The 27563-nt window shown below is 37.6% G+C and overlaps 1 protein-coding gene across 1 annotated transcript; it reads right to left on the bottom strand.

Moving 5' to 3' along the window:
- Positions 1–27563, bottom strand: TMEM130 (transmembrane protein 130). Its single transcript, XM_072417831.1, has 8 exons — positions 27429–27563; positions 23364–23669; positions 21819–21990; positions 19838–19998; positions 17733–17817; positions 11507–11709; positions 10450–10571; positions 1–2684 (listed from the first exon to the last, which is right to left on the bottom strand). The coding sequence occupies exons 1-8, from the start codon at positions 27502–27504 to the stop codon at positions 2496–2498; spliced, it is 1314 nt and encodes a 437-aa protein (XP_072273932.1). The 5' UTR covers positions 27505–27563; the 3' UTR covers positions 1–2495.

Here is a 27563-nt window from a genome sequence, read left to right as displayed (position 1 = left end):
TGTGTGAAAACCAGAGTTTAATATCAGCAGAACAAACAGGATACATATGGCACATCAGAAAAAATGAGTCTGGCTGTGAAGATGATTACCCATCACCCATAAGAGAAGGTGGATTCTAACTTGAAAGGAGTTTCAGGAATTCCTAAGATCTGCCAGGATTTATCAAGAAGTAACTAAGACTTATAGCCCATGTGCGGGTAAAGCACATATTTCTCATTTTCTTTACATTGAAATAGCGGGTCTCTTCAAATCCCCTGAGGAAGCCATATTGGCGAAACGCGTCAGAAACACAAAGACACTTATTATCATATTGTGGAAATATATAGCTAGATAACCATTCCATGACTGGTATATTTTTGTATTTATTCTCTATGACAACAGTTGAGATCTGTTAGTATTATTACCATGTTTTTCATAAGTAAATGCTTTTGTTTTTTTTGCCAAAAAAGCCTTCCTTTGCCATTTCTTTTCTACTGGCTTTCCTCCTTACTAATACATACAATACACAGGCTTGGCAACCACATTATTGTTTGTAAAAGCTCCCTTGGTTATCCCTAGCCAGCAAAATTACAAGCTATGTATAGCACAGGGGGTTCCAAAGAATAACTTAGTTTTTAAAGAGGATAATATATCCAACAATGCCTAATATGTAAATATAAACATTTTCCTCTGCATTCTGCTTTAAAATCAGTAATTACAGGCTGGGGACAGAATAAACAATGTTCTGTTTACATTTACTATGTTTTCAGACAAGGACTGGTAATAACGAAGAAAGTAAGGTTACCTATAAATATGCATTTTGGTTCATATTTCGTTTCAGGAATAATTTAGAAAATAAAAAAGTATGCATGGGCTGCTTTTTTCCAGCACTTTATGCTCTGTTTCTTTAGTAATTGCATGAGCGCAGTACAAACATCATCATCTATGACCCCAGTTGATGTAGATATTGAAGAAAACTTGTAGCTGTCCTGTTGATTTATATACCCATTGATAGACTTAATATAAAGATATGGAATGCTTGTTAGTAAAGACATTTTTAAACAAACTTTTTAAGAAGCCCTCCTAGAATAGGAAATGTTAAATACAGCACATCCCATATCAAATGTCCAGGTCCAGGAACATTTGGTCAACTGTATTCACAAAATTTTAATCCAGATGGTATTCAATAACATCATTTACAAAGGAGTGCAGAACTATAAACTTTAGAAAGTCAAAGTTTAAATAGGTGAAGCACCTAATCTTGTGGATTGCAATATATTTTTTATCAAAGACCTTTGATAAAAACAAATTGCAGGGTATAAAAAAATATCAGAACATGGAAGTTTTATAATAGTTATATAATAAAGTGCAACATTCCACTGCTTACATTGTAAACAGTGTGGTGTAACAAACATTACTTAATGTAACCATGTCATGCAAATAGCTTTTTAGCACCAATATGTTATATACAAGGAAAACAATTGATGAGAATGTTCTTAAAGCAGGGGACAATTAACTTGTGATTGCTTTACCAGATTTAGCTAGTCCCAGGCCTTGTGTATGTATAGGCTGCTGCAACATTAGCTCTGCTCATGTAAGAGCTTTACAGCAGTCATGATTTACCTACTGCTAAATAAATATGCCAATTTAGTTAATAATTTTAGAATAGAATAATTTTAACAAATAGGAACATCAATTAGGTAAACTGACTCACCCTCTCCTGCACTAAGCGGAATTGTAGCCATTAAGTTCCCTATGATAATTTGATGTACAGAGAGAAGGGGATAAGCTTCTAATTGCTAAGTAAACCAACTAGATAGACTGTCTGAATTTTTTTTTTAAATTACAGTTCTCCTTTCTGAGCAGAATAATACCTAACAAGGAACAATGGACATCTCAATTGTTTTGTGCAATAGGGCGGGATTTGGGACAAAGGCATGTAGAATAACTACATCCTATGAATTTTTATTGTATATTATGTTGGACTTTAATTCTTTTTTAAATCTAATGTTCTCAACAGATCATTTTCTGATCATATTATGCCAATTTTAGACTTCACATTGTCCTTTTTTTACATCCAGTCCCAATAAAAAAACAGTACTTGATGTATGTATTCTCATTTGTATTATTCACATATTAATTCAAATGAAAACTGATCACAATTTCACATTCAATGAGTACAGTACTGAGCTGTATGCTGAGCTTTTTAAGGCAACGTTTAAGGGACCCATATACAGCAAAAATATTATAATAAAAGAAAAACTCTTTCCTTTGCTTTAAATAGAGTGGGGAATGGTAAAACCTTTACTAGGATTTAATTGCTTGCATTGTAATTACAATCCTGCCTTGGTGGCTAGGAAAGCGGTGATCCCATAATATAACCGTTCATCCAATTATCATGCTTTCTGCCAATACCCGAATGTACATACATAATCAGAGGGTTGTTCACAATGGCTAGAATCATCCATACTGGTACCAATAGCAATGATCGACTGAACCTGAGGACTAAATGGGAGTCACATTGTGTAACTTCTAGTCGATGAAGACAATGTATGTAAGAGAGGCCGAGTCTCTGCTTCCTCCTCGGATTCTTCTTCAGCTCTGTCATTTCTGCAGTAAGTGCAACATGTTCCTGCAGGGCTTTCCTTATATTCTGGGAGCCTTTCATACTTGTCTGTGACAGGAGAGAAATCAAAATCTGCCACCTGAATGTAAAAAAAGAGAGGATAAATCAGAATAATAATTTACTTTATTTTTATCTATATGGGAAGTTCACAGGCTTTACCTATAGCATATTTTAAGAAATAGGCCTATTGTACCTGCCATTCAGCTTTTATTACTGTCATTTCAATTTTAACCCATGTTATCTTTACCTGTCACTTTAATTCATGATAATGGTATTCATTTAATAATAACTTTTATTTGTGTTTATTTTATTGATATGTTTGAATGTTAGTGTGCCCCCAGGTTTATATTCGAGTCAATGTATTTTTCCTGTTTTTATTTTTAGGTAAAAGTTTGTTTGTTGGTGCTTCTGACCACTCTATTACACATCTTCTGAGGTCTGTTTTCTCTTGAGGATTCTACATGATTTGGTGTCTTCACTATAAAAATGAAAATACCATCACATCCTCTCAGGAGAATTTTGCAGCTTTTAAAAGGCAGTACCATTTGTATTTATATTTCATAGTTTGAAAAATGATTTTATAAAGAGTATGGTATCTACTATACATACATACAGTTAGAAGGAATCTATGTATTTCACCTATTCAACATAGTTTCTGGGTCTGATGAAGTAGAGAAGAGTCTGTGAAACGTGTTACCAGGTGAAACTATACAATGTATAATGATTCTATGTGATGTAAAAGCTACATTTTTACCTGCCTTGATTATTTATCTTTTTAACTTTTTATATGTCCATTTTGTTGAAGTTTACTCATGTTTGCGATTAATACATTTTGAATTTTAACTGTATTAAATTGTGGTATAATTCATTTAAAAAAAACCAAACTTTTTGATGCCATATTACTTATATTTATCCATACGGGTTGTATACCACGATTTAGAATAGAGCACTTGTCCTGGTCCCAGGCACCTAACACTCTTCTATTGTATATATTTTAATCAGTTTACAGGTAGTCCCCGGGTTAAATACGAGATAGGGACTGTAGGGTTGTTCTTAAGTTGAATTTGTATGTAAGTCGGAACAGGTACACTATTTTAATAAATGCAATTAGAACACGTTTGTCTCAGCACACTATTAGGCAGCGTGGTGTCAGTTACTTTATAAAATCCTTTCTGAGAGTTAATCACAAAACAAAAAAAATCTTTATGGAGCCCAGCCATTCATTACCTTCTGGAGCAAGCTGTGCTTTGATATCCAAAAAGAAACAACTGTAGAGTTTGTCTTGGTCATTAAAGAGATACAAGAGGCTGCAGATCAGCTCAGCTCTTAAAACCACCCACAACCTCAACTGTGTTTATCAAAAGATTTCTTCTGCAAGTCATACAAATCGCCCCCTCCCCTCCATCGAGCCTCCGTCCTGCACACAATGAGCAGGAAAGCCAGTTCATATCTAAGAGTCGTCCGTATGTCGGATGTCCTTAACTCGGGGACTACCTGTATATTAAAGTCTACACAGTAGTACAGTTATTTTAGAAGTTCTGATAGCTTAGGGGACAAATCTTGATTTGTTGAGTTATACATTTATAATTAAAGACAAAGCCACTGTGCTGTACAGACCAATAAATCATTTTGATTCAAACCTGGTACACTGTAATGTAGCTGAAATTTTTGCTGGAAACACAGAAAATGGTTGTCTTGCATCCTTCATTGGGAAGGTCCAATGTGGGGTTCTCCAAATATAGTTCCTATATCTTTCTCTGCATTCAATGACCAACACCTGTCTAAATATTTAGGGGTCTTTAGGTGGCCATAGACAGTGGGGTGGTCACATCGACAAAAGATCTAATTGCCTGATCTTTTTTTTGTTGAAAGCTACATAAACATTCACATTTAGACTGCTTAAGCCTGCATACATGGAGACAGGGAAGGGACCATGACATAAACCTATTATAAAATAAGCTGACCCAGGGTGTTCTACCATGGTCTGCTGGTGCCCAAAGACATGTAAATGAATAAAAGATCAATTTCAATAGCCATCTAAAGTTCCCTGGAAAATACAATTTTTACCGCAAGCCACATAAATTGTCACTTCCAACAATACAAGATGAAAGCTAGCATCACACAATCCTCTCTCCACTAATACTGCTTATCAGTTCAGAAGTTTGGATCTGCCTGTACTCATTATAGAACAAAAGGTTCAAGCACACAGCTGGGAATTTTGTTATTTTAGCAGAATCTGACACATTGCTTCCCTCTATTCAACGCCTTCACAGATATTAACAACCCGTCTCCATACTGCCAGCAGACGCGCAATGTCAGCAAATGAAAGGTTCGCTTGTGTGTTTTTCCACCATAGGATCAACTTTATGAATTTTAGTGCACAACATATGGCAGAGTTATACCGGGATATAGTTTAAATCCACATTAAATGTAACTATTGGAACAGTACTATACTTCATACTTTTATACTGAGTTTGGATGATTTAACTCTTACATGCAGTTTTCTTTTGGAACAAGACCACAAGAGGTGATATGATAGCCTGGGTGTCACGCTGACCTAAACCCGGAACATGCTGCAGATAATAATTTTTTATGACTCTCTGTTCTCTACATTTGTAGTTCAGAAATCTCTGAAGTCATAGGGTTAATATGACAGGTAACCAGAGCATGCAAAATCAAAATTTGCAAGCAAAAAAAATTAAAAATAAATAAAATTCACACAATAGTGTCTCATGATACATAGCTCCAAATATGGGGATAGGGGAACGGGACACTTTTTAGCCCAAAGTATGTTAGCAAATGCAGCCATGGACCCATTATACACACAATAAAAAAAAAGATATGTAGATTGTTTTTTCAAACAAGTGCTTCCTTTATTTTAGCTTTTCAAAGCAGCAAATAGAATAATTTAGAGGAAGCCTTAGCAAATAACACTTGGTAATAGTTAGATTGTAAGCTCTTTTGGGCAGGGTTCTCTTCTCCTTTCCTATCATTGTATCTGTCTGTCATTTGCAACCCCTATTTAATGTACAGTGCTGTGTAATATGTCAGCACTTTATGAATAGAGTTTATTATTATTAATATTGTAATACTAATAAATAATACATTTTTATAGAGGTGTATACAGTATATTCACCCAAAAAGAGGGACAAATGAAGAGGATAGGGGGTTGGATCAGGAGAAGTAACAGTCCCTCCAAATCAGGAACAGATGGGAGGTATGCATAATGATCTGTAGAATACATGCTTTTTTTCGCTACATAATACAATATATTTTTTATACCAATGAAGATGTTTGATTTTTTCGCTCTTCTCTGTCAGATGTGATTTTTTTACACAATCAAAAGATCTCATTGCAGCAGCAAGCAATATGATACATAATACCCCTGCTTTCTTTTCATCTGTCATTTTCTTTGCCATGTTTTGATCCATTACCAACCTACGTCATTCCAATTTGTTTTCATACCTGCAGTGTTCTTTGCGTACATACAAGTCTGTTCTTCTAATAAGGTTCAGATTCTGTGATGGTTCATATCACAAACTGTCTCTTCTATACATCACACCATGAGTGTAAATTGCTTTTTGCTACTGTGTAGAGTCATCGTCATTCATCTCCCTGCAATGCCAACCTCAGAGCTGCAAACATGGAGCGCTGTGTATTGTACGGGTGTGTTTAGCTGCAGCCAAAAATATCAGGACACTGTTTCATAGAACATCATTTATAATTATCAGCTAAGGCAGAACGCTGTAAACGCAATGCAACAGATACTGAAATGCCATTAAGGCAATTTTGGACTGCCTAACAAAAGATGAGAATATAGTTAGAATTCACATGATATATCGCACCTTTAATTATCTTCAATTGGTCTGAAGGATCTGCATTTTGTAGCCTTTGAATGGTATTTCTGGTATTCATTGGTTTTTCAATATGTTGACTCATACCAATGCACAGAACAATGTTGGGAGGACAATTTGCAAGCAGTGACTCATTTCTGCAAATTTGAAAGAAACACTGTAATAGGTTCTAAACACAGCGTGTATATAAATGATATTCCAATGTAATAACTCATGCCTGATCTTTTGGAACCAATATTCTGAGTCATATTAGGGACATATAATAAATTATTTATTTTCTAGAAAAATCAATATAAATGTGCTTAATGATTGCATATTAATTAACATCGTTCCCATCCTCAAATTAGTTTTGCATCATAAAAGCAAAAACAAAACATCAAGGTCAATAAATGAATGTCTCATGTGTGCCAACACAGAATGAACCTCTTAAAGGAAACATATGGTATATTTATTGACTTATATATGTAAAATTCATCAGCTTGAAATCTAAGGGCAATTTTAGACCTGTGCTAAGCTGCAGCATTTACCACAGACCCAGCCATGGTCCCAATATCTCCCATTTAGAGGTTGGGAAGCCTTTCGCATGTGGCTGCACTCAGCAGATCATGGCTCAGTTTTCAAAAGTATCAAGATGCTTTTGGCCATATGGGTGCTGCTTGAAGATTTTCACCGCAACCAGACAGCCAGCATCAGGGTGCAGACATACACAGGAGAGGAAGAAATTGTGACATGAAGACTAATTGAAATATAGGACTGAAAATTAAAAAAAACTTGGAATGAGTATATCCTAAGTCTCCTTACCCCCATTACAATGCACCAACCACAACAGGTTCATGTTGCTTCTGTGGAGCTGAACATTACTCTGTCACTTTGATCCCAAGTTCCACCATAATGAGATAAATGATTGGGTAATCCCAACTGGTTTCAATTGGATGATATACCCAATATTGTCCTACAATTTTCCTGAGAAAGCAAAATCTTCGAAACGCGTCTAAATGCAAGTGGAACTAATTTGATACCGTTTCATGTACTCATCCAATTATTTACCTACATGTATTGTACACTTCATGTATGTTAATGTCAAATAAATAGAGGATTTAATAATGTAAAGAAATTTGAAGTCCAGTAAGGTTTTTTTGATTAAGTCTATAAGTCAGCCAATCTTTAGGCAATTGGTTGGCTGATTTGACTGAGTTTATTTGGCCAGTTACAATACAGTGTGGGGGAGTGACTCTAACTATCTTTTCAGTAAAACAACTGCCAAACCCATATTAAGTCAAAATGAAGAAATAATGAGAAAAGACTGGGGTTTACTTGGCAAAAAGAGATTCAAATATATTCATTTATATACATGCAAATTACAAAACAATCAAATACAAAAACAAAAAGAAGTGATATAAAAAACATTGAGTCTAAGGCATCCCTGAACTGCTATAGGTAGGGAAATGCCTTGCTTACTAGACAATCAGTTGTCTGACTAAGAATTGCAATAAGTGTAGAAAGGAGGCTCATTTTTCTCTATCCCGATGCGTTTCGCCAGAAGGCTTCTTCAGAGGATATGGGAAGTGAGTCAGAGCAAATGTATGATGGAATGTAATAAAAAATTATGTTTTTGTAATTGATCCCTATTGTGATTTGCACTTTGGATGTTATATAAATGAATATATTTGAATATCTCTTTTTGCCAAGTAAACCCCAGTCTTTTCTCATTATTTCTGTATTTGGCCAGTTGTTAGCAGTGAGGATGGGTGGTAGCTAATCTGCAAATCCCTATATTGAAATGTTCACAGGGCGCACAATGTACCTGATCAGTACTGGGTATTTCATCCAGCCTCTGGTGGCTAATCTGCAAACCCCTAAATTAAAATGTATAAATAGCCAAAACCTTTTTTTTATTTGGATAATGTAGGAAAAGGTTGGCATTACTGTCAGGTTTTACTACTGTTTGTGACCCCATTAGGAACATATCAGTGAAACAGAAAGTGGTGGGAGTTTCAAAACGTTACAGTTATCCCCAGAATAATAGGTGATAATAGATTTTACAATAGGGTTGGATGTAGTAGGGTGGAGACCTGTTCCAATACCAAGCGTATGAAGGGCTGTTCCCTTTGCTTTGTATGCATTGCCTCTCTCTTCTAGTTGCATCTTCAAGAAAGAAAAAGTTGCTGCCTTTCCAGCAAGAGAATGGGAATGTGGCCTATTATAAGGGGCATGGATATCTTCATGTCTTCAGGTACTTATTATAATATATACTATACAAAAAGCTACTTCTAATCATTGATGTCACACACATATTCTTTCTAACTGAGCATATAAGTAAGTAATAAATAAATAGAAGTAAGACTGTTATAGTGATTATAAAACAAAAATTGTTACAGTCATCAAGGTAAGGATCATGAGGACCAGGGCATTACAGTGCGATCTACCAGATACCGCATGGAAACAGAAATATTCTCTGCCAGCAATTGGAATTGAGCAATTGGTTTCTCAATTCCTCGCAGGGGCTAAAGTAACCTCCATAATGTGAGTATCAATATCCAATATTCCTTTAATCACACCAACTCTGTATGTAATCTATTACACTAAGATCTCCCCTGAATTTTTTTGAGCCTTTTTTTTTAGACATTTCAATACAAAATTAGAAGTGTTGCTAAGATTGTTAAAGATGGGGGGCATGCTTGGGCAACCTGAGGAGAGCAATAATTGGGACATGTTTTGCATGCTGTAGCAAATGGTGAGTGTGGCCACGTGGCTTTAACAGTGGTGAGGGTCCAATGGGACACGGTTTTTATAAACCTACCTAACAAAAGCAGCCTTTGGTTGGGAGTATGCAAAGGTACAATATAGTTTATGTAGTGCAGTGATGGAAAATATGTAATGCACAGCCTGAAGGTGCCAAATTGTGTAATATACAGAGGTCAGGAACACACAGAGAAGATCTGTAGTAGGTGACACACTGCATGCAGAGGTCAGGGGTATGAAGTATGTAATTTACAAAGTAAAACCCCTGTTTTCCAGTACACATCCTATTTTGCAACGTTCTTTTCCAGTATAGATACTAGAGCCAGCTTAGTAAGCTGTGTACTAATACGTGTTTTCAGAGTCTCACTTTTTTTTTCTGGCCAGCCAGCCACCAGGGAAGCAGAGCTGCAGGGCTTGTATTTCCATTAATTTCTATTTATTCCAGTCCGTTTGTCTTGATTTTTTAAGTGGTTATATGCACACATTGAGCCTGATTTATCAAAACCCTCAAACTGGAGAACATGGATTATCACTGAAGAACCTATGTGGTCCAGCAAACCTGGGATGGTCTTCTCAAAAATAATTTGGCATTATTTGTTGTTTTCAATCCTGGACCAGATCTTTTGCAGGTTTGGTGGATCACCCAGGTTCTCTCATGTTAGTCTATCTACTCTAGTCTTGGCGAGCTTTAATATATTAGGCCCATTGTATGATTCCTTCTCCTAATCTCAGACAGGCTCCCTTCCTTCTTCACTAGCTATACAAGTAGGCAGACAAACAAAGTTAACCACAGCAGTGCTTAGGGGCATAAGAGCACTATAGACTAGAACTGCCAGCTACTTAGAGTGCCAACTCTGTTCCAGTCACATGACGTGACTACTTTGCTTGTCTGGCGGAAAAATAAAACTACCAGCCTTGTAACGGTACTCATATTACCCTTTTGTCACCGTGTACCAGCACAGTCCATACAATACTAGATGGGTGGCAAGATGGGATGTGAATAGATATCACCTCAGTGGCATAAAAAAAAGAAACCAACAGGAATTTTAGTCTTTCCATTCTCTATCAAAAGAAAATAAAACGTTTGGGCTATACAATCACTTTATTGCATCCAGCCAAATTTCTTTTTGTTTTATAACGAGTGCTAAAAAAAGATTTCCAGGGACAGAAAACTGACGTGTATGTGGCTTCAGAAGCAGATTGGGGTGTTCTTCATTCTACTTTCAAACAGCTCAATAACTGACTTACCTCCACCATGGACTTTGGATGTGAGTTGTGGTTGGCAATCTTGAATAGGGTGTAGAAGATGAAACCAACAGCAATGACAATGAATGCACAGCAGGGAAGGACAAACCAAAGTGGGTGCACACCTGTGTAAGTGGATAAAAAGACATTTTATATAAAATAAAAAAGAAAAGTACTGTGTCCTGGTAGAACAAGCTACCATATAGGTAAAGACTCAACACAACACAACCCAACACAGAACTTTGAAGCAAAGTTAGAAAAGGCAGGGCTGACCAATGACCAGAAACTACAGACAGAAAACATTACACATTTTCTTTAAAATCTAAAAAATTGTTTCCATAAAAAGTACAAATTCTACACCCTACACATAAGTCAACATTCATAAATCAACATTTCTAAATTTCTTATCTAATTTTCATTAAAAAATTCTCTTCATATTGTGCAGAGCTCAGCAGTTTGATCCCAATCCACAAGAACATTTTTACATGATAAATGTTAGTATGAAATATACCTAAAATTTTACTGTACACTGTCAACTTGGTCCATTTACTGAACTTGCTCCCTGCACCATTTAATCAAATGGAAAGGTAAATATATTATCTTTATACCTTTCCATACAAGTCTTGTGGGGTGCAAAGGTAATCAGCAGATCTTCAATGCAGTAAAAAAATATCTCCTTTAAATTCTGTATTTAGCTTTTTGCTTGAAGTATTATTTTGCATTACTAATATTGTGTTCTTAGATCATATGTTACTGTTTAATCAGAGGTAAAGCACTAATCAGACTGTTAAAAAAATAACACAATGCCATTTAATAATATCCTTGGACAGTCTCAAAGTGAAAGCAGCTAATAAGAATCAATACATGAAGTTCAGATATAGTAAACCAAGTATTATGCATTGTGAAAAAATCTAACATAATTACTTTTTCCTGGTCAGATTTCTAGCTAACTGAACCCTTGCTTTTGCACTTTTTTATTAAAGTCTATAGGCACTTTTGCATTATGTTTATTTGTAAGTATGTCTCATTAATAATAATTCTCACTGAATTCATGACTTACCTGTAGAATTAACAGTAATGCTGTCATGAGTAACCAGCATACTGATTTTATTCTGGGCTTTTATACTCAAGCAGTAGCGCCCTGCTGTTTTGAATACATGGGTTATATTGTAGGTGGTTTCATTTATCACCACCGGGTGGCACTCATCTCCATCCAAAGACACACAATCCGACTTCATGAGCCAGCAGACCGCCAATGGAGGACTGTAAAATAAAAAAGATAAATACAAAAATACGGGAAAATGAAACATAAAATAGGATGTGCATGTCTATCAGCCATTTCACTTAAAAATATAGTATACAACCAGTTTTTTCATTAGTTGGTAGATTTTGGTAGGTAATTTGACCAATAAACTTCCAACACACTCTGCACCCTAAACTCTGGACCAGATTCACAACAATGGGGTTTGCCTGATCCTGACAAATCCTGCATTAAAATGGAAATATAGTCTGGCATATATTATATAAAAAACCCCAACTCCTTATTGCCCATATAGGTATCTATGCATGCTTTTGTCTCGATGTAATGTGTTAGAAGTGGCCATATTGCATGACAGACCATATCCTGTCCAGAGGGAGAGCTATATATTTGAAACATAAAGCATTTTGCTCTTACAGTAATTTCATTTGTGAGTGCAGTCTTCCTGGTTTGTTTACACATCAACTAAAGGCGTATACTCTTTTCTCTATGCATGAAGGAAACCTCCTCATCACAATGGGATCTAAAGCTACATACACATGCTAGATAAATGTCACTCAAGACAAATGGTAATGATATTTTCAGTACATTTAGTTTGTGTACAGCAGTCCCCCAATATTGTTTAGCTGCCATGGCGTAGCAGGGTGCCTCCACTCATCCTCCCCCTCCACTCTTCTAAGAACTGAACTATGCTGTGTGTATATTGCTAATTTGTTCAAATGTTGCTGGAAACAATCACAAAACATTGTTTCCATCAACAGAAGTTTGATGTGTGTACACAGCATAAGTATGCCACACTTCTGACCGGCCCAGCTTTCATCGAAAAGTAAAAATATTTGGTTTAACCCTTTTGATACTAAGCAAATCTATAAGAACAGAGGGAACATTTTGACTATAAGCAGATGATCAGCTATCATCTCAAAGGTTGTTATATATTTTCTTTAACATATATCTCTAGCCAAAATATTTGTTTCAGTTTTGAACACACAGGAGAAAAGTCACAACTTCTCTGTGGCACTATTAAAGCGGATCTAGCATATCATTTAACATTATATAAAAGGGTGGTTATATCCTTTCTATAATGTACAAATGTTTCCTATTTTTAAATATTTTTTTCCAATGAAAGAAGATGTCCGCGCCTGTTGTCCCGTTCGCACCAGAAAGAAGAAGGCGGGATGGCACAGGACGTATTGGATGGGGTTTGCAGAGGGATAGAGGGCTTACATCTATAAAGGTTTTTTTTGCTGAAAGTTCTGTTTTAAGGAGATTTTTTCTTACGTCCTGTTACTATGAAAATGTATTCTCAGCAAAATGCTCCAACATAACTTAGACAACATTAAAAAATTGGGCAAAAGTCCTATTAGAGAAGAAAAGTCCAGATGATACTGAATGTCCTCTAGCCAGATAATGAGAAGGGTTCTACTTGACTTGCTTCTAATGCACATAGAGTGCAGTGAAATCAAAGTTAGACATTTCAGAATAAGGGAGGAGACCAATAAATAGACGTATAATAGGTAAGGTGAGTGTTACATAAGAAATGCAGAGGCTGGATTGACTGAATGCTCGGCTGTCCCTGGCAGTGGTACTTTCCAAATCACTGACCCTAAACAAAGAATGCAGCAACAAATCCGTATCGCTTTTATTCTTCTGTGGGCCAGCTACTTAGAACTGAAATCAGAGGGTCAGTATGTCAAGCAAGCAACTAGCAACCCCTAATGAGACCAGCAATGGCAGAACTGTATTCCTCCAATGACACTTTTCTTTCTCGTTGAAATGCAGGTAGGACACAAATACCTGACATTATTAAGAGACACAGAAGCAAAGCGGAGTCCTGGAATCACAGAAAATGAGAAGCTGAGAATAGACATATCAATGGTGTAGTCACTGTGGGTATAAGACACGATGACACAATTAGCTATGACTTTACCTATAGCCATATTGCTGTGAATTTGGAGAATCTTTAAATTAGCCCCTAGGTGCATTATTACTGCACATTTCTATGAAGCTCACATAATTATACTGTCATTTACAAATCTGCAATTACCAGGTTATAGAGAAAATTAGGAGTTATCTAGAAAATATCTTATATAAGGTTGGTGCAAAATAATTTCTACCCGCTCTAAAAATGACAAGACAAAAGTATAACAAAATATAAATGATATGCCTATAGAAAGTATTTCTTGCTGTTCTCATATAAGCATATCACTCCAATTTGCTATTGGGATTCATTAAAATACCATCACTTTTATTTTCTATAGGCCCCACTTGTGAGCCAAATGCATACTTATTGAACAAAGGAATTTTGTGGAATACAGTTTAGAAAGTGTTTTATATTTTCCCTTTTGCTAGTTACAAAGGGACTGTATAGATATGTATGAACATCAGGGACGGACTGGGATAGGAGTGATTTAACCCCCACTGAAGGGTCAATGACACAATTTGTGGATATAGGTCCTTCACCATTCACATATCGATTAGTAACTCATAGTGGGTCTTTTATAGTCACCCCCGTTTAGATCTGACAAAAGTATATCTTCTAGCATGAACTTTCCATGTGGTCTAGGACACTATGACATTATTATACTAAAGCAATATAGGCTGTTCACTTAGTAAAGTGAATTATTCCCTTTTAAAGTATATCCCACTTAGCTTATTGCTTGAGATTGTGCTCTGCTGACCTCAACCATCCAATCATGTGCAAGTAAAAAGTTTTTGTGTTTTTCATTTACTTGCACTTGATGGTTAGTCTTTGCTAAGTTAATCTTTACTTCATTCACTAAGCTAAAAGAAGTATCCCTTGCAAGGTATTCATTCACCTGCATAAGTGAATTTCTTTAGTAAACCAACCCCTATGTGATGCCAAGAACCTTAAAGTAAGCCAATGCTGTAAGATATGAAAAGGTGTTTGATAATCCATGCCCTTTAGAAATACTCACTTTAAGCCATCACCAACATTCACTGTGGCACTAAGGCATGGTATTATTTCTTAAGGATACAAGAATCTGCCCCTACCATGAAAGGGGCACTTATCCATTCTCAGGCCAAAGGTTGCTTCCTGATTAGGATCATTCTGTATATTTTACCAAGAAATTGCAAGGAATTTTTAGATCCTTCATTCTATGTTCAGACACCCAATGGATCAAATAACTAAATCCCTTATATCACATAACATGTCTAATTGACCACCAGTCCGAACAGTGGAAAATGACTGCTGATTGGTTGCTTTAGGTCATCCCAGTTTCTATAAAAATAAAATAAATGCACAGACTACACTTATTATACATTATAGAATTATTCTATATAGAGATACATTGTACACATTTGTGTGCATTACTTCCCAAAGTTGCCCAATACTGGTTTCTGCTTATGACAAGGCACATGGCTTGAGTCAGCACAAAGAATGACAACAGTTGGTGCCTTCCATGTAATCCTACTTCCCCTTTTGTAACCTATTATCCAGTAGCATAATGAGCATTATCGAGAACTAAAAGAAAACAGATAAATATAATGACATAATACATACAGTATATAGGAACTGTTCTACTTGCCAAATGACTGGTATTTCTGTCCATCCAGGCCTGAGACTTACAAACTTCACCAAACAGCACAGCCCTGTCCAGCTATTTTACTTGCTGCTGTTACGTAACACTTACATGTCTTGTTCCACTTTCAGCCCATGACTGGACATTGAACAGTTAAGCAGCAGCTTGTTGAGTGGCTGCATTCAATGCCCCCTTATTCACATCTGGCACTCTGTTCTTTCCTACTTCCACTACAGCACAGCTTATTTGTCTTTTATTTGGCTATTTGTCAGGGACTGCAAGAGGTTGATATCAAGTGAAATTCCTATACTTACACTGCTTGCAAAAAAATGCATTAAATGTAATAATGTATGAACTGCTGCTTTAGTTTGTGTGCCCTGATCAGACTGGGCAACTGTTCAGCTTTAATAAAATAGTTTCTCATAGCAAAAGTAAATAAAATACAAATACAATGTAATAAAAACTATAAACAAATTTGATGATCTACTGATTATTATAATACAGTATTTATATAGATCCAACATATTACGGAGTGCTGTACAAAGTCCATAGTCACATCACTAACTGTCCCTCAAAGGGGCTTACAATCTAAGTCCCTCCATAGACCTAATTAATTAACAAGGCCAACTTGGGGGAAGCCAATTACTCTATCTGCATGTTTTGGAATGTGGGAGGAAACCCATAAAAACACGGGGAGAACCTGTAAACTCCATGCATATAGTGTCCTGGCCGAGATTTGAACCTGGAACCTAGTGCTGTAAAGGCCAGAGTGCTAACCACTGAGCCACCATGCTGATAATTTCTCTTTGCAGATCACCGGGAGCCAGATTACTGAATGGTGGTGCCTATGTCTACTAAATGCATCTTCATGACAACAGTAGCGCAGGGGAAAAACTCTGCCCTACTAGACCTATTTTATTCACTTTTTACACTTTAACACCTAATCTAGTTAGGAAATGTATTACACCTATGGCATTTTTTGGACAATTTGCATTTTCAGCTTTCAGTGACAGCTAAACAGATCTAGACAACCTACCACCAATTGATCAGTTAAAGTAATCAAATCACCTAAACAAGCACATACCTATAAAGAAGGAAACAAAATTCTTACCTCTTCTGCCATAAGAGCTAGTGAACATTCCACCATTGCTGGTACATAATTCCCCAAAGTCACTAAGAAGCCAACATTTCTAGAAGTTTTGATTGAAATCTGGGAACGTTTGTTGTATTGGAAATGCATATAAAGGTAAACGGACTCAATTTTTTTGTATTTGTATTATGGAAAGTACTTAATAATAAGAACTGAATGAAATACTAGATTTTATTACTGTTGCAAAATACTGCTGAGCAATCTTATCACTTATTAGGAGCTACAAAAACACATTTGGTTATTTAAGTATCGCACAGCAAGAACTTTCTGATTGCCAAACTGACAAATCCAGTTCAGCTACTTACATTCCTAAGAGGTCATTGTGTTTTCTGGATTGTGTACACAATATATCATTTTTTTACCTTCTGTAAGGATACTTACTGGATGAAATACAGAATCAAACATTTTATACCCTAACAAACCCCTCCGTACTTGTAATCATATCACTATAAATTCTGACAAGTCTATCTGTATGCTTGGAGCTGAACTAAGCATTTCCTATTTATGTTCTCTTTATTAACGGGGCAACTGCGGGCGACAAGTACTATCTACACCGGGACTATCCAACTCCAGCCCCTGATGGCCATTTATAGACGAAAAGAGCTGACTCTTTCTACGCCATCCCTTAATACTTTTACTACTGTGTGTTGGGGAAAAATGCATGCGGATTTTGCTCTGAAGTTGAACACCCCTGATCTACATACTAAAAAATGTGATTGGGTTACAAGATCTTGTCTGTATTTATCTGCAAATTGCAACCCCTATTTACTGTACAGCGCTGCGTAATATGTTGGCGCTATAAAAATCCTGTTTATTATTATTAATAATAATAGCCAGCTCTTTTCTATAGAAAGCAGCAACAGTTTAAGTAGAAAAATATGACCCTCTCAGCTCACTGCAGGGATGAAGCCTTCCTCCCTGTGTAGTAGCAGAAGTCTCTCTGCAGAGGTCTAACACAACCAGTGCTAAGTCAGCATTAGAGCTCTCAAATCAGTATGAAGTTTGCTGGTTAAAGGATTAAAAGTCTAATGGAATGTGTTGGGTCTCTGCGGAGAGATCATTGCTTCCACACATAGAGCAAGAGTCTTTATCACAGCATACTGGCAGCAGACAAGATAGGTTTTATGACATTCTGCCCTTAATTGAAAATTCAGACAGATCTATACTGAGTTATGGAGAAGAGAAGCCATAAGTCAACATAGAATGTTATACAGAACAGTTTGTTTTTTTAATGGAGAACAAAATGTTGGTCTCCACAAATAATACATATATGCCCATGCCAGTAAAGGCAATTCAGCAGAAAAAAATTGCTTTTCTTTTTTTAAACCTTGTGTACCTGCCAAAGAATTGCAGAGAAATGCTGAAATTCTGACCAGTGTTGGCTTCTGAAGGTCCAGCAATTGTGATATTCCGTATAATATCTGAAAAGAAAAGCAAACAGTTTGTGTAAGCAGTTTTGATGGAGAAAACATCAAGTATCTAAGGCTACAGGTTACAGGAAAATTCCTGTTTGGCTACAGGATTATCCCTGGAATAAGATTCCAGTATGGCATAATACTATGGAATGAATGCTGAGAAATAAACTACATGAGATAATAAATAGGTTTTTTATGAGCACATAATTTATTAGGGTACTTTATGTCTGTCCACTGGGAAGCCCAACAAGGGAATGTACATTATATTTCTTTACATTTTCTTTATTTACTATAAATAGTGATAGGTGAACTGATAAAGGGTTCACCTAAACAACCACCAGCCTATAAAAAACTGACCATCATATACAGAGTATATAGTAACTGGCCATTAACCAGGTTGGTACTGCGAATAGCGGGCATGCTGTTGGTGATGCTGCCATTAAAAAGGTAAAAAAAAATAAAATAGGCAATGTTGAGCATAGGTTCACCAAAAGGGCAAGTGTTGACAGTGGAAAGTTTGATCTGGACAAAACATCAATGTTTATTATGATCAAGAATAAAGAAATAATGTAAACTTTCAGGTATACTTGAAATACTGCAAATTAAAACACAACTTTAGAGGGACAGTTCCTGGCTAGTAGGCTTAGAGATATATTATGCTTTTTGCAATTTCTGCCTAAATACTGTATAATTACATTTGTCATTCATGCACAGTCCAGTGTACAATTTCAGCATTCTTGGATGAAGACAAGGTGAAAATGTCTGCAGTAAAGACAAAGGAGATCACATTCATAAACTTTCTAGGGACAGGTGGGTGCAATTTGGCAGGCAACTTTGCTACTTTGTCATAATGTGCAACTATGCTATGACTATTTGCACATTATAGCAAAATCCCACTTGCTTGTAGTCTTCAGTTTACTTCCAAATATTTTATTCTTATTTTTAAAAGAATACCCATTTCACATGCTTTCCAGACTTTGCATATCTGCTTTGCAGAAAAAGGGTCTAATTTTTACAGAGCCCAATACCTCAAGCTAAAATGTACATACACCAGTAATTTAAAAAAATTTCCATAAAATTAATGTAACCATCTATTGATATTCAATTTACAAACATATACATATCCTAAAATAAACATAATGAAGAATATTTGGTAATCCTGCAATGAAGGTCATTGTTCAGGCACTTGATTTATTAATACAGGAAGTGGTCATGTCAACACTCATTGCACTAAGGTTCAGCTGACACTTTAGTGAGATCATGTTACATCATGAGATCATGTAACAAGAAGAGACTGAAAGTGATCAGCAACACTGGGATTCATAAAATTAATAAATGTGTACTCATTATTTTATTGGGAAAAAAACAGGACGATTGTTTATGATGCATCTACTTTAAAGTCACATAGAGTCACATGGGGGCTGCTTCTACCCATTCTCCCCTTTAAGCCAGGCGCACCACCCAGCACTTTTCAGCAACCACCCGGCTGTTTTTGGGTGGTTACTGATGAGTTGGGTGACAATACAGGAGCTGCCATCTGCCTACAATTTCATCCCACCCAGCTTAAAAAAATGTCTGGGCTGAGCACTGCATTCCCTTCTGAAGGTGCTATCTACCTGGCTGGCACCCTAACCCATTGTAATAATCAATGACCTAGAATGAATATTCATATCTTTAGAGTAAAACATCCCTATTTGCATACTGGAGTTTAAGGAATGAAAAGTAATAGTAGCAGCCTCCATATCTATCTGAAGGAAGGGCATACCCTAAATCCGCTTTTCCCAACCCTATTAACATGGGGAACCCCCGAAATAGCTATAATTTCTATTTCCACAGCTCACAATAATATGAATGGGAAAAATGTCACCCTTACAGATCAAAAAAGATCATTGATGTCATGTCACATAAACTCACCTGAGAGGTACAAATTGCTCATTGCTCAAGGAACCCCTAGGAACCTCTGGAGGAACCCCTGGGTCCCACGAAAACCTGCCCTAAATAAACCCAAATTTACAGAAATGATCACCTTGTAATATTAGAAAGTCCTTGAAATGTCCATTTTTTTTCAGAAGGGGCCATTCATGGTGGGAGTTGTGGAGACGAGCAGTGACTTGGAGTGTTGCGCTGTAGTTCCCAGGTATAGAGTAGCTGTGATAGATAATTGGTTCTGTTGTCCTCATTGTAGTTCTGGGGAAAATATAGACATTAATAAATATTTATGGGTTTGTTAGAAAAGTCAGGCGGTGGATATAAGTAGCACTTATCATTCTCACCAGCATCAAGGAACATGGCCAGGAATGACTATTTAATTGTTTAATAAAAAAAACAGATCTAGAGCCCAAATGTTTTCTACTGAAATTATTTTTGGGCGAAACAGCTGTTCATGCCATCATCCTGCATGAATGAACTTAACACATTTTCCCATCCTAAAGCAAATCTTATGTCCATCCTAAACAGTTGTTACTAAACAGCCTTAAGAAAAGTTTTTTCAAGATGCCCTTTATCTTTATTACCTACAAAGCTTTTATTTGTCTGCCTCTCTGAACATGGTTAGACTCCTACTATGGGCCTGACTTCCCAGATGTCACAGATCCCTGTAGGACCAGGGGATCTGTGTCACCCAGCTTGCACACCCCTGCTGCCTGCACCAACTCACGGATCACCTCCTATGCTCAATTCCTGCTCCAGGTCATGTTACTCCCTATCAACTGCCTCCCTCCTTTAGAGGACTAGTGACATGCTCCACCTGCTGGTGGGGATGTGAACACCACCTACTTTTCGCCTCCAGCAACCCCCTGGTGTTAGAATAGGATGCCTGCAGATCACATGGCTACCATCCATCACCTGGCCTTCCCTATAAAAGGAACTGACTGTCAACAGGAAGTTGACAGAACAAGGAGTTCCCTTAGGCTCTGTTTCCAGGTTCCTGCTATTCCTGTCTGTAGCTCCAGTAGCTGATTCCCCTGTGCACCGACTCTGGCTTTGACCCTTGACTATTCATGTTTGCCTCCTGCCCTGACCTCTGGCTTGTTTGACCACGCTCCCGTCTCATTTTCCGGCACCTCGCCTGATTTCTATCTGTCAGCAATCCCCTGCCTCTGTGTGTACGGGGGCCACAACCTAGCAACAGCCCGCAGTGTAACATCCTCACCTCTAGACACTCTGGAAAAAGCAAGGCACTGCTCAGACTCTGCGCCCTGTGCATCTCTTTGCCAAGGGGACAGGTGACATGGAGGGTCCACCACTCTGCCCTGCTGCACCGTGTCACATGACCAATGCCTGTGCCCTTTTGATCACTAATGTAATGTCCTTGCACAAAATGTTCCAGTGGAAAGATTCTTAGTAGAGGCCTTAGTAACCAGTAATACAAATTGAGTGCCCAATGTAGTGTTTTATTATTATAATGATGACTTATGGACTTGTGGAGCTTGTAGGCAGATGCTTAATTTAAAATATTTAGGTTGGTAGGTTCATTTTAAGCCAAGAGATATTCAAAGAAGTGGTCAAAAACACAGTGCTAAGCAGGCAATGGTAAAATAACCTAACTCTAGTATACTAAACCATGGCAAAGGAAATTGTATGGCCCATAACACATCCAACTGCATATACAAAAAGCTTTAATAAACAAGCGGGGAAAACATTCTACCACATTACGCCACTTGTTCAAGAAACCTTTTTGAATTTGCAGTTGGAAGCATTTTGTGATTTTCACACAGTGAGGATTTTATACAGTAACTGACACCACGCTGCCTAAAAATATGTTGAGACAAACATCTGTCCTAATTGCAATAATTAAAACAATGTACCTGTTCCGACTTACATACAAATTCAACTTAAGAACCAACTCACAGTCCCTATCTCGTATGTAACCTAGGGACTATCTGTATGTCTCAAAATTGCTTGCTATACACCCTGGCTTACTACTGAATCATCCTACATATGTAGGACCAAGAGGGAAAGTTCCTCATATGTAAAGATGAAGAAATTATAACATTTGATATGTTTACCTATCTCCAAAGTTCCACGTGTAGCTGAATTCAGCTGATTTGAAGAAGTAACTTGGATCCTGAATAAAGAACTGTAGTTTCACTGTTCTATTAGTGGCCAGGAAGGTGCCATTTTCTAAAGATGTGCCATTGGCTTGTGGTTGTATGGCTGTGAAATATCCAACAATGTCTTCTGTGGGGGTAAAATACAAATATGGTAATACATAATTAGGGTACTGATACTGGTACTGACTGGTCACTTACACGCTTCACATTATGTTTTCAAAACTAGACGAGCCCGAGGAATGGCCATTTTATTAAAATATGGTAAATCAGCATGTAATCTACATGTGAAGTAGTGCTAGACCTTGTCTGACGTGAGTAGTTCTGTGGTGGCTTGTTTTGTGGATGGTCCTAGGAATAGGTTCCTTTAAGCATGTGAATATTTTGTAGGTCAGTAAGAAGTATTGTACATATGTGTGTATACTTTGTAAATAGTCTACTCCATCCACTATATCAGCCGTCTCCAACCTGTGGTCTACGGACCTTGTCTCCCGTATGCATCACAGGCTCAGGGTGGTTTGTGTCTCTGAACATAATCCACCCACTCTCCCATCACAGGTCTAGAGTGCACATGTTCTGGCATCATGACGTCATTCTGGGGGAAGTTTCTTCCCTTTGAGTGACACGCGGCTCCCTGCACATGAGCGGTCCTGAGTCCATAAATTTAGTGGTCTGTGACGTTCAAAAGGTTGGGGACCACTGCTTTATATCATAGCCCAAAGCCAAGGAGTGGCCTGTAGAGACAACAATAAATATTCTGCTCCTTTTTAAGGTCTGTTTGTTGTAGGTCGGTGGGCCTAGTATTAATATCTGCCCTGCCCTGTATTTCTGATGTAGTAGAATACGGATCCACATTAGTGCCATTGGGATTTGAAATATATGGTGGGCAAGCAGGGTGGATACATAGAGCAGAGCTGCACCCAAAAGGAGGTGGCATTTGGTGCCAGGCTATGACCTGTGGAATGAAAATATGCCTAAGGCAGTATCTAACGTGTTCGATATTTATTTTTAAAGGTACTTAGATAGTAAAGGTATATTTGGGGGAACTCTGGGGGGGCAATTCAAAAATTATATAAATCACCCAGTGATTTTTAGTTAGAATATTAAAAAAGGGTGTTGCACCTAAAAAAGGAACCTTTTTGCTGGAAGAGAAAAATTTGCCAATCTCACACATGCGCAGTGAGATCGTCAAATTTTCTTTTTTCATCCTACGTTACCCAATCTCTTGCCTGGGTCAGGTGATGTAGGATTAAGAACGCGGAAGGGAAGACGAAGTTCCGCCATCTGCGGAATGACGCGGGATCCAATGCCGGACACCCCCGCAGTGATCGGACTGCGACGCGGGATTGAAGATAGGTGTGTTTTTGTTTTGTTTTTAAATTTTTGAGTATAGCTTCTCTTTAAATGGTGGCTTTGTAGCAGGTAACAACTAAAGCATTGTTCCAGTTAGAATAGTGTGGTGGAATGTTAGAATCAATTATCTAGTAAGTCACCAGTTCTTACTTGTCACTTGTAGTTCTGTAGTATTCCTAGCAATTGGCTCACAAGATGGACAACTCCTTTCAGTTACCCAAACTGAAACTTGGTAAGTTCCTGGGGTATTACAGCGCAGTGTTATTGCAGAACTGGTGTCATTCTCTGTGCGTTGACTGAGCAGTAATGGAGAGTAGATCCAGTGGAAATGATATAGTCTGGGATCCACAATAAGAATCATGCCATCGTTTGATATCCCCAGACTTGCATTGACAGTTGCCAGGGCACCCGAGGTTATAGGACCATCTGATGTCATCTCGAGGAAGTAGGATTCATCTAAAAATACAGAGAATTAGGAACTGAAATAGAACAACAGACAAAAAACTTTGTATTATCACATGCTTGTGTAACTAAAGTGCATGTTGTCATGTATTTAAAATTGTCAATTGAAATGGGACTTTTTAGGTGCCTATATAAAATAATCTTATTCTATATTTAGATCTGTTACAATAGGGGAGGGATGTGATGCCACTAATTAAATCTATTATCTCCCAAGTATAACTCTTTACATGTATTTAAAATTAAAAACTCAGGCATAGAACGTAAGATTTCACAGCCATGGTGGTGAAACAAGAGGTCTACTCACTAACCCAGTGTTTTCCAACCTTTTTAAACATCAAAAATTTGACATTTTCAATATATAAAATATTTGAAATAACTTTCAGATCTTCAGGGAACCCCTGCTATGAATAAATGGGGTTAACACAAGTTGGAATTGCGACCTATCAGCTACCAGTCAATCTGGCATTTTGACACAATTACATATTCCTAAAGTCTGTGATTTGGGCATAAGTCTCTGATCATCTCTGATAAATCTACCCATGATTATCATATAGTCTCCATGCTGGCAAAGTAGACGCTCAGCTCATCAAAGTACAAATAAAAAATAAAACTAATTTCTAGGAACTAGCACAGGAAAGACAGACTGCATGATTTGCTGTGTTTCAGACCACCCGTGTCCTCTATCAGGCAACACCCAATAGGGTAAATCACGATTAAAGACACTGTTGCAAGTGATTTCCTCTAATATCACTGGGAACAATGTCTGTGAAAAACACAGTGATTGGATATTGACAATAATTATTTAGTTCACATTTTAAAACAAACTGAAAACAATCATAACAAAAAGGAAAAAATCATATCATATCCTGTTCACATCACATGGCAGAAAACAAAATGTATATAATGGTAAACACCCAACATCAACATATTCAAAACAAATACAGAATGAGAAAACAAAAAGAATTTGGAACTATGTGGACCTTGCATTTAAATCTAGGACCCTTAAGATGAAGATCATGCAATGTATGACTCCAAAGGGCCTTTTATTAACTCTTGTTTCAGATTCCCCCATACTATATACTTGGGGTGATAGTGAAGGCACCCCTTAAAATATTAGGGTAAATGCAATTTGTTTTAATGTATGTCCAAAAATAATGTATCGATAGGAATCATATGTTATATGTCACCAGTATGATTGTATGCAATTTTAGAAATGCTTAGCAACATCTTAATAAACTAGTTAATGAAGTTTTCAATTTTTCTCTTTTTTCAGTCTACTAATATTTACACCTCAAAAGTCCCTCCCCCTTTTTTTGATATTGTATCGAGATTCCTAGAGTAATTGGGATTGGTGTATTATCTGTACAAAACTCAATGTGAAATATTGGGCCTGATGCTAAATTACCATTTAATGGTCCCCCATACTGGTCATTCTGCCTTTGGTGGAAACATACCAGCTTGAGACTTTCCGGATTGCTGAAAACTACTGCTAACCAAAACCACATCTCAAACCATATCTCAAACTCATCTCTGACTGCTATTAGGAAGGCTGCTCCTACGGCATCATGACCTCACTGGCTTAAAGTGAAACTAAGACCATGGGGGCAAGAAGCCTTTGTTACCAACATCTTCACCCATTCCTCTTCTTGTTTCGGGATCTGCAACTATTTTTACCAGCCAGGCTGGAATGGCGTAACTCCCATGCATGAATACAGTTGATTCATTCTTTGCAGCCAGGTATGCCATACGTACATCTCAGTAAGTATGTTTTATTGCTGAAAAGTCATAGCCTGTCCAATCTGCATTTGAGTTTTAGCATTAAAACTTTAAAACTTGTTTACCATTAGGGATGAGCGAGCAAAATTTTTAATTTTGATCTCGCGGCGAATGAGGCCTTTCTCACTTACAGAACATGTAAGCGAGAACAGCCTTGTGATTCGCCACAAGGTTGTGTTCTCGCCGAACTCAGATGAACTCTCAATGGAGAAACTGCATTGAGAGTTCGCCTTGAGTCACAGCTGATTGGAAGCACTCGCAGTGCTCAACCCAGAAATTTTTTTAAGCTGGGTGGGAAGAAATTTCAGGCGGGTGGCAGTCCCTGTGTTGTGACCCAACTCTTCAGTAGCCACCCAAAAACAGCCGGGTGGTTACTGAAAAGTGCCGGGTGGTGCACCCGGCTAAAAGGGGCTGGGGAGAACACTGACTTACGTGCCTCCAATCAGCTGTGACCACAAGTTCCCACGCTCCTCGGGCTGTACTTATCAGCCCAGAGACTGTGGGAACTAAACTCAGATGAACTCCTAATGCAGAAACTTCTTTGAGAGTTCATCTGGAGTCACGGCTGAGTGGAGGCACTTACGTGACTTCAATCAGCTGTGACTGCAGGTTCCCACGCTCCTTGGGCTGTACTTAACAACCCAGAGAGTGTGGGAACCTGCATTTCAATGGAATTTGCGAAATCGGTTTGCCGAAATTTCACAGACCCATTGGAAGTTCGGGGAAATTTGCAGAGAATGTCAGAGGCATTCTCGCTCATCCCTGTTCACCATCAAGGAACTTTGCTGGTTTGACCAAGGAGGGAACAACACTGTAGGACCAGGTGGGTGTTCATGATACTCTGTTATCAAACTTATCACTGATACATTTCCAGGCTTTACTAGTGAGTTGACCAGGGATGGTTATTTTGTGAATCCAGAAAGTGCAGCAGAACCTTTACATTAAAGAGGAACTAAACCCTAAAGGCGATCGAGAATTAGAGGGCAGTGCTGCACTTTACCCTTTTATGTAAAGTGAAATTTCTGAGTTTAGGTACGCTTTAATTTTGGCTATGTAGTTGAATTATTCAGTAACTTTTGCCTACTCTAAAGTAACACTGTGGCTAAAATGTAACTGGAATAAAAGTTTTATAGCCCTGTCCTGAATGTAATAAATACAATCTCTCCTGTCGGCCATGCTGCTCAATGTCACAGCAATTCAAAAAGATTCAACCAGAATCTTCAGAAACCCCCACATCCAACGTGTTCTAATACTGGTCCCCTGCTGTACTCCATAGGTAGGAGATGTATATGCTATCTTCTATGCTTGGACATCTTTTATTCAAAGTTACATTATAATGACAGAGTCACTTTAACTTACCAAAGCTTGGCTGTAGTAGAGCATTGCAAAGAAGCTGACATCATAGCCTAATAAATGTCAAGGAATTTTAATTTACAGCAACACTGCATTACAATGTAACTGATATCACCATGCTTCTACAGACTGCAGTTATTTTATAAATAAGGCAAAGACTTTATTTACTAACCTACTGCTGAGCCACTTTATAAATAAGACAAGCCCTAATTGTGATTAGTTTCTTTAATTATAAAGCCACCAATAGATATTACAGATCAGCTGTGCCTATGGGATTAGGATGGTCAGCAAATGGATCATCATTATTATTTTTCTAATATAAGAGGGATCTGCACATCACTATTGGGAAATAGGATGAATATTGATCACATTTGATTTATAAATAATAACTGAATGGATTATGATCATCTATACACTGTATATGATTTTTCCTGGTTCTTTCTTGGCAAATGTATGTATTGGAAGGTATTACAAATCCTAGAATTGTATGCAATACAAGCAAATGATATCAGAGCAGGATGACAATAACATGAATCAGCTGGATCCCCCCCTGTGCCCATACAATACTACACATGCCTTGCTCTGTAATGGGCATGCTTGGTATGCAGTAAATAGGTCACTTACTTGCAGATACGCAGGTACAAGCAGCAGCAATGAGATATAGAAGAGGCCAGGCCATCAGATCCATGCCGGGGGCCATGTGAGCCCGATACAATGGCAGAATCACAGATCTGAAGGCGTTTTATCATATGACAGCAT

The sequence above is a fragment of the Pyxicephalus adspersus genome, chromosome 7 (assembly GCF_032062135.1).
Source record: "Pyxicephalus adspersus chromosome 7, UCB_Pads_2.0, whole genome shotgun sequence".
In the NCBI taxonomy this organism is placed as follows: Eukaryota; Metazoa; Chordata; class Amphibia; order Anura; family Pyxicephalidae; genus Pyxicephalus; species Pyxicephalus adspersus.
This window is presented reverse-complemented; position numbering and strand designations above follow the sequence as displayed.

Bases quoted from the DNA above. Each gene is read 5' to 3' on its own strand.
- TMEM130 (XM_072417831.1), bottom strand. From the start codon at position 27,504: ATGGCCCCCGGCATGGATCTGATGGCCTGGCCTCTTCTATATCTCATT. The intron at 21,991-23,363 runs GTAAGAACTGGT...TTACCCCCACAG, and splicing joins TACAGAACTACAAGTGACAA to AAGACATTGTTGGATATTTC. The intron at 19,999-21,818 runs GTAAACATATCA...TATTTTCCCCAG, and splicing joins ACGTGGAACTTTGGAGATAG to AACTACAATGAGGACAACAG.